Below are 9027 nucleotides of genomic sequence, written 5' to 3' on the forward strand. Positions count from 1 at the left end.
AGCGTGTGTGTATGTATGTGTGTGTGTGTGGCTTGGTTAGTGAGAAAAAAAAGAATAAACAGAAAACGTAGTGTCGTTACCCTATAAATGACGGCAGTATTACACATGTAACAATAAATATTAAAAGCTAACTACAAAAAAGTATTTTATTGCTCCTCTTTTTCCTCCTTCTCATCTTTCTTCTTCTTCTTCTTCTTCTTCGTCTTCTTCTTCTTCTTCCAAGTTCTATAACTTCACTTATATATTTTTGTGACATCTATCGCTGATTTATGTTTTTTTTCTTCTTTCTATATAGTTGTTGAGATTGTAGATATATCACCTTCTAGTGTCATTAATTTTAGACAAACTACTGCAATAGTTATAACATGTCGATATAATGTGAAAAATCTTAGTGAGTTTCGTCTGACGCAAAACTTCAGCGAAGTCGTTGTCAAAATTGAATATAACAAGGCTGAAAACGTTTATAAGGAAACAATCCAGAGGAATGGTTTCAACTGTGGTCCTATTCATGGTGATAAAGGTGACATTATCTGCTGGAAATTAAATCCCAATTGCGAGGATGCGACATCCTATACATGTAGTTCAGCTAAGGAATCTTCAAAGCCTAAGATTTTAAAAGGTAAGTTTTTACAGTCCTTATTTTTTCGAAAAATTATTCAGCTCCATTGTCATTAATTTTATTTCTATTGCATGTTTCTTATATCTTTATTTCCCACAAGGGGCTAAACATAGAGGGGACAAACAAGGACAGACAAACGGATTAAGTCGATTATATCGACCCCAGTGCGTAACTGGTACTTAATTTATCGACCCCGAAAGGATGAAAGGCAAAGTCGACCTCGTCGGAATTTGAACTCAGAACGTAACGGCAGACGAAATACCGCTAAGCATTTCACCTGGCGTGCTAATGTTTCTGCCAGCTCGCCGCCTTAACTTAAAGTTCTATTGCACGTTTCTATTGCACGATCGAACACAGATTTACAGCCTTTGATACGTTTAATTAGCATTGCAGGAGTTGCATTCTCAGTAAGTTCAACATTTCTTTAGCCATTTTGTTAAAACAGTGTGAGATTGTTTTGGTGTAACATTTCAGATATAATCACACCAATGATCATTTCCATAATGTTGTTAACATATCTCACATTTCTATTCTTACTGTTTGCTAAATCAATATTCATAATACCTTGGTCTTGCAAAGCATGTTTCATCTCAGTTGATATGAATTTATAGTATTTGTCGGACTCGTCTCATCAATCCTCTTGCTTGTCATTCTAGCACACCTTAACATAGTCATCTAAGTTGCTACAGATTGTCTCTCTTTTGTCACTACTCTCTTTACTCTTTTACTTGTTTCAGTCATTTGACTGCGGCCATGCTGGAGCACCGCCTTTAGTCGAGCAAATCGACCCCAGGACTTATTCTTTGTAAACCTAGCACTTATTCTATCGGTCTCTTTTGCCGAACCGCTAAGTTACGGGGACATAAACACTAGGGGGGAAAACACTGACACACAAACACACATATATATACATACATATATACGATGGGCTTCTTTCAGTTTCCGTCTACCAAATCCACTCACAAGGCTTTGGTCGGCCCGAGGCTATAGTAGAAGACACTTGCCCAAGGTGCCACGCAGTGGGAATGAACGCGGAACCATGTGGTTGGTAAGCAAGCTACTTACCACATATCCACTCCTGCGTCTACTTATTCATTTTCAATTGAATATATTTTTGTTTGCTTAAAAATTGGAATTTTGGAAACAAAAAGTTGTTTCTTTTACAACCGCGATTTCTGTTTTTGTTTACGTGAAATTATATTAAAAGAATTCAAGAGATTTGGCTGTTACATCTAGCATTTGGAGAAACCTTCTAGGCTCAACTTCACGCGCTGGTTGAAAATCATATAAAAGAATATCTGGGGTCGATATATTCGACTAAAATATCTTCGAGGCAGTACCCCAACATGGCCGCAGTCTACTGGTTTAACAAGTACAAAGGAAAATAAAACACGAAATATATCACAGAGGTGGTTTTGACCAAGCTTAAAAAAATTCTGGGTTTCATACAGTCGTCTAACAATTTTTCAAGGTGGTCCCCTAACATGGTCGCAGTCTAATAACTGCAACAAGTAAGAAGGAAAACGAATTTCTGCGGTCGATACGCACAACTAAAAATTATTCAAGGTGCTGCCCCAGCATGGCTACAGTCTAATGACTGAGACAAAGAAAAGCGAGGGAAAAAAACGAGAAATAACCGAAAAATATAACCAATGTTCATTTTCACACTTCAACTATAGGGATTTTGACTGAGGGGATTTTGTTGGACAGGGTTTTGTCCTAGGTGGGGGGTTGTCCTAGCGGGGTTTGATCTTACACTCCCAATTTACATATTTCTATTCGTTTTCTTTTCAGTGAAACCTTACATGCATAGTCTGAGAGTTGTTAACCCACCAATTAAAGCGAACAAGATATCGATCTTCAGATGTACAGCATATGTCGGTTCACCTTTTGGTAATACTGACTTTGTATGGCTTGAAAAAAGACATCGTGGTATAAATATACATGTGAATCAAGTATATATTCTACAACGTGACACGTGTTCAATTCCAGCAGTGTCACTTTATAATTACACTGTAAAAGAGAGAGACATTGGCAGTACAAGCATCTCATGTCTTGTCGAAGATGTATCAATCACTAAAATACTCGACCCAGCAGGTAAAGAAGTTTGTTTTTTTTTGTTGTTGTGTTACCCTCGTTATCGCTTTAACATATTCTTGTTCTTTTACATCTATTAAGCACTGATGCCGCATCTCCTGAAACGATATTTCTGGTTAAATTATACCTTTCAATGAGTTTGTACATCCACGAACGGTTACCTTGACAAGTATATTTATCCTTGACACGTATATCATTACGATCAACCAAGTTTAGGTATTTGCCTTTTACGATTATAGATAGATTTAGCTGACATAAAAAGCTGCTACCTGTAAGAGCCCTGCACTACCAAATGCACTTCATATACCATGGACTGAATAAAATGCTCCTGAACGCGGGAATTGTAGTGGAAAGGTCCCATACAAGTACGGAAAAGCGGACTTACCCTTTATAAATACATACATACACCACTCGCACACGTATGCACGTATATACACACACACACACACACACATACACAACGACTTTCACTAAAACTCGCAACATAAACAATTCAACCGGTTCCCGCAAATTGAGAAAATGAGAATACTTCACGAGAATGCTTCAGTTTGTCTGACTGACATACAATAGGTACTATAGCTCATATTCCACAGTTGATGAACTAGCGGCAGGAAAATATAACGTGGCAAATAAACACAAAAATAAATAAATATGACTTCTACAAAGAAAAACTTTCCAATACAAGTCTTAAAGATTTATATAAAACAAAGCAAAAAAAAAATATTGATTGAATTTCAGTTGAGGATCGAATTTTGATCATACTTTTCGATTGTAGCCATGGTCATATATATACACATTTTGATTTGATTCCGCTTTCCAATTTGGAAAAAGATCCTTGAAAACTAAGATCGAACATTAAATACAGTAATCCTTCGCCATATCGCGTTACACCTATCGCGCACTCAGTACATCCTGTATTATTCTGGCTAATATTTGTCAATTTATATCGAGGCTCCTCAGTATATCGCAAGTTTCTGCGGTCGATAGGTATTTTAATTTTTTTTAGATTTTAATTATTTCCGTGGGAGGTTCTGGAACGTAACACTCATGATAGACGAGGGATTACTGTATTATGTTTCTATTTACCATTTTGTTTTCTTTTTTTTTTTTATCTCCAGGAAATGATTGGAATCATTTCGGACAAACAGATAATGCAGGTATTTTTTATCTTTTAACACTTTCTGCTTTCATTTATTGGACTGTGGCTGTGCTAGGTCATATTCTTAAATGGTTTTCGTCGAACAAATTGACACCAGAACTTATTGTATCGTTCTCTATTGCCGAACAGATAAGTTACGGGTACGGAAACAAACCAATATTGGTTCTCAATTGGTGGTGGGGAAGAAATACTAAGACACATACAGATGTGCATACATACATACATACATACATACATGCATACATACATACATATATACATACATACACACGCTCTCTCTTTCTTTCTCTCTCTCTCTCTCTCTCTCTCTCTCTCACGCACACACACACACACATACACACATAACACAGACGTATACACAGAGTGCAGTGAATATATTATCGTCTAAATTATACAAAAATGAAAATAACACTGACATCTCATTTTAACAGAGGTTACCTCTTCCCAGTTCTTGTCTATTAAAATTACATAAAAATATCTTGAAATACTAAAGAGTAAATTTATTCTACACCTCTTTAGTATCGTTATAATCCGGCTAATTGCTGACGTCATTTGAACTTTTTCATCTCTATTATTGTCTCACACCACACAGTTTCTCGACACAGCCATCACCATTCACAAATGTAATCATTAAATCAGCCCCCTCTTGGACGCTAGTCTTCCAACTACGTACCAACTTTCATGTATACCATGATAGTTGACCAACGTCTCTGCAACATTCGACAGGCGATATGAAGGAGTGATTTCCAGGCAATTAAAAATTTCAGGAGCTGCCATTTTCATTCCAATTTTTCCAAATCGTGCAGCCTCATTGCAGTGATGAAACGACTCTGAGAGTTCAGAAGTTTGAATGGTTGTTCAAATGATTAGTTATGCCATCGATTAGTTGATTGGTTAATGGATTAACTAGTTCACTAAGAATAAAAATAAGTGAAATATCCAGGTGTTTACAGACGCAAAAATTAACGAAAGGAACGCATTGGACTTAGGGATTGGTAACTGAATATATAGGCCCATGCCATCCAGTAGCGACTTGAGGAGCTGGATAGAGAGGCCTGTTAAATTGCTCAGGGGTTGGTTTGGTCTAATCTTCCAGATAGACAAGAACTGGGAAGATGTAACCTCATGTAATTTCGCTTGCCTGTCGTGCCTTGCTCCACTTCATGGCTGACAACAGTAAAAAGCTTGCTGTTTAGCTTTCTGTGGAGGGAACGTGTTCCGCTTTTCACATGGTATGTTTAATAGTTATATACACTGCATAGAGTACAGCGCATGCTGTGACTAACTATGCGCTGATATGCACTGAGGATACGACAGCTCGAGCATTTGTTTGACAGTGAGCAATTATGGATGCCGTTTGCTAGATTTCCAAAGCATGTCTCTTTGATAGTTTTACTGTCTTGGATCAAGCCTAGACCGAGGCAGGGTGCCTGGCTTCTACTGCGTCATCGGGCGCTCACAGCCCTCTATTAGCCGGGTAATGTGGTATATGTGTTGAAGCAAGATATTCTATGGAAAATTAGTGTTTAGTCAAAGCGACAAAGGCCTCAAGGAAACTCAGGGTGCCGATAAAGACCAACTGGCTTTTCATTCTCAAATGTCTTTCGAGCTAGGTTCCATGGATAATCTATAGAAATCTCTTGCCTAGCAGCAGTGCAAAAGAATATCATTGGCGAATACTGCCAACCGCGATTGTCCTAGATGCTCACTGTGTGATGAAACTGTTCTGCATGCACTCGCACAATGCTTGAGCATCGATGATTTTTGGAGTAATACTAGGGTCGATACTGGAATCGATTTTCTCCCCACCCACTAATATTTCTGGTCTTACACCAAACTTTTTCTGTTTATTGCAGATAAATTGTGTGAAGCAAATATTACTAAACTTTTAGCACTTGCTGCACTCCTGCTTTTCCTTGGCAAACATCGTTAAGGATTTCGAGGAAAAAACAAAACAGAACAGAAACAACCTGGTTAGCTTTATATGTTTCATTTTCCTTTCCGTAATTTTGTTATCCTTGTATAAAATATGATTGATTTTGTTTGTTCTCACTGCCTTCCTTTTTCTTTTAATCTCATCGTTGACGTCATCATCTTTCTTTAATGTTTAGATTAGCATTCACCAAGCAAAAGCATTTGATCAATGAGACGAAGATCATCTCAACTGGTTCTCTTTTACTTATTTCATGCAATGGACTGCGGCCATGCTTGGTCACCACCTTGAAATGTCGAACAAATAAATCGCACTACTTATTTCAAGTCTGGTACTTATTCTATCGCCCACTTTTGCCAAACCGCTATGTTATGGGGACGTATACAAGAAACACGTGTTGTCATGCGCTGACTGGAGTCACACACGTACATACATACATACATACATACATACATACATACATACATACATACATGCATGCATGCTCATCTACCTACTTAGCTACCTACCTACCTACCTACATACATACATACATACATACATACATGCATGCATGCTCATCTACCTACTTAGCTACCTACTTACCCACCTACCTACCTACCTACCTACCTACCTACCTACCTACCTACATACATACATACATACATACATACATACATGCGTACATACAAACATACATAAAGCTAATGATCTGGGAAAAGGAGAAGGAGGCGAGCTGGTAAAATCGTTAGAACACCGAACAAAAAGCTTAGCAGTATTTCGTCCACCGCCGAGGCTGACTTTGCCTTTCATCCTCTCGGGGTCGACTAAATAAGCACCAGTTGTGTACTGGCCCCTTCCCCCTAAATTTCAGGTCTTGTACCTATAATAGAACAGATCTATGAAAAGGAAAATACTGTGAAAAGGAGACCTATTGAAAAATCTTCAGTTGCTCTATCCCGGTTGCAAGGTTAGGTTTATGCCTGTAATTATCAGGGCAATGGGATATGTAACACACTACCTAAATTATCACTCTTCAGGAATTAGGCTTCTCAAAATCAGAAAGGAGAAAGCTGATTCAAAGTCTACGAATCCAATCATGTCTAGATATGCAAGAATATGCATGAGAAGTCGTACATAAAACAAAACATACAAATCTGCACCTATACATACATGCATACATACATACATACATACATACATACATACATACATACATACATACATACGTACGTACGTACGTACGTACATACATGCATACAAAAATACCCTGTCGTTGATGTAGAGATTCCAAAGAAGGAGTCTTGGATCTAGATTAGAAACCGGCTTTTTCTTTATTGGCAAGAAATCTTAAAATAATATTGAATAATGACATATATATACATACGTGGTCTGTCCAATAAGTATCGGGGCTGTTGCCATAGTAACAAAGCTAAACCACGCAGAGTGAAGCTGCTTGATTCACCTTGAACTCCGCTTTGCATGCGCACTAAGTTTTACCGTTCTAGCTCATTTGTCCTGTGTACAGTAGTGGTTCGAAGAAAGGTGTATAGCGTGTGATCGTCGCATTGCCCATGATAGAGAAAGTTGAGCAGAGAATCTGCATCAAATTTTGCCAAAATCTTGGCGATACTTGCCCAGAGGCCTATGCAAAGTTTTCAAAAGATTTTCATCGTTCTCGATACAGTCAAGAAGATCTTGTGCAACTGAAACCCGAGTGTCATTTTGGTCAGCTGTAAACAGTTCTGGCAAAACCTTGGCAGACACGCGTCTCATACCCAAATCTTCTGTGATAATGAACTGAACTGAACCGTAACTAGTCTGCACATCCTCTGAAACCCACGGATGGTGATTCGACGATTTCCCCTTACAGCTGCACGCACATCTGCGATGTTTTTCTTAGTTCTGCTAGTTTCGGGTCTCTCAGATCGTTCGTCAATATCGACATATTTTCGGCCATCTTGGAAACGTCTGAACCACTCGGACACTTGTCTATGGCTCATAAACTCCTCTATATACACTTTTTTGCAACTTAGCGTAGGCCTCTGAGCATGTATCGCTATTACAACTTTATCTGTCATGGTCAATGCGACGATCACACGCTACACGCCTTCCTTCCAAGCACTGCTTTAAACAGCGGAAGTCAGCTAGAACATTAAAACTTATTGTGTATGCACAGCAGAGTTCAAGGTCAATCTTAGCCAAGTGGCTTGACTTTGTGTGTTGTAGCTTCGTTACTATGGAAACAGTCCGGATAAGTATTGATCAGACCTCGTACATACATATATAGTATCTTTCTACATTGGCAACGGTTTCTTTTTCATAGGATATTGTCTGATGAACCCCTTCAGCGAAACTTCCAAGTCACAGTTAAGTCACATTTTCCTGGAAATAAATATTCAACACCACACTATGTATTGAGTGCTTTCTCTATTTACTGCTCGTTGAATTCTGATATTGAAAACATATATAAATGTGTGTGTGTATGTGTGAACACGTATGTGTACCTATGCTCTCGTACACATGCTTCTAAATAGATATAACAAAACAAATTTTCACCTGGAAGTACATAGAGTCTATCTTGTTTTCCCAACTAGAATCTGCTTTCTACAAGGAAGGATAAGTATATATAAGAACGACACACACTTTTCTATTGATAGGTGTAGTGTAGCGATACTAGAAAGGTATAGGAAAATGTTTAAATTCTTTGGAAATTTTGGTCTATCAATCCCAATGGGAACAGATTGCAGATCAGCTAATTTTCTAGATCTATCAGCCTGAAATACAGGATTATATGCACTTCACCATAATCCAAACGAGACTCTTAGGAATGTGAACACTTTCTCACACCATCCCTGTGCAATTATAAACACTACTAGCAGAGATACCCGGCGTTGCTTGGGATTAAAATGGCATAGTTGTTTTTTTAAATATATATAAATTACTTTTATATATAAATTATTGCTTGTTGTGTTCAGAGGAGTCAGCTTCGGCACAGGCAGTTAATGCAGATCTCATCAATACCTTATGATAGAGCAGAAGTTGTTGACATGGAAAACGTGTTATGCAAGACTGCTTTACTGAAGCTAATGAAACATGTGAAAACTAAACCATAAACGGAGTTAGTTGACTCCATTCTTTAATGCTCTTATGTTATGTGTGCGTGGGATGTGTTTGTATATGTATTCATGTATATAATGTGTCTGTATGTAAGTATGCATATATATATATATATATATA

General features: G+C 37.9%; 1 protein-coding gene across 6 annotated transcripts in view; it reads left to right on the plus strand.

The window, feature by feature from the left end:
• LOC106880715 (uncharacterized) overlaps positions 1-9027 on the plus strand; it is a 35924-nt gene that overhangs the window by 15189 nt on the left and 11708 nt on the right. For 3 of the 6 annotated variants that reach the window (XM_014930795.2, XM_014930792.2, XM_014930794.2), the window contains one exon: positions 296-385. Coding sequence is in view for 1 of the 6 variants with exons in the window: in XM_014930791.2 (XP_014786277.1) it covers positions 296-619; positions 2414-2716; positions 3835-3873; positions 5732-5808 (743 nt within the window). In the remaining 5 variants the exon portion in view is untranslated. Of the gene's footprint in view, positions 1-295; positions 620-2413; positions 2717-3834; positions 3874-5731; positions 5849-8113; positions 8157-9027 lie in introns of those variants that run through there. The other 3 variants (XR_008266382.1, XM_014930791.2, XM_052975196.1) reach the window with 3 other exon arrangements.

This window comes from Octopus bimaculoides, chromosome 20 (genome assembly GCF_001194135.2).
Source record: "Octopus bimaculoides isolate UCB-OBI-ISO-001 chromosome 20, ASM119413v2, whole genome shotgun sequence".
Classification (NCBI taxonomy): Eukaryota; Metazoa; Mollusca; class Cephalopoda; order Octopoda; family Octopodidae; genus Octopus; species Octopus bimaculoides.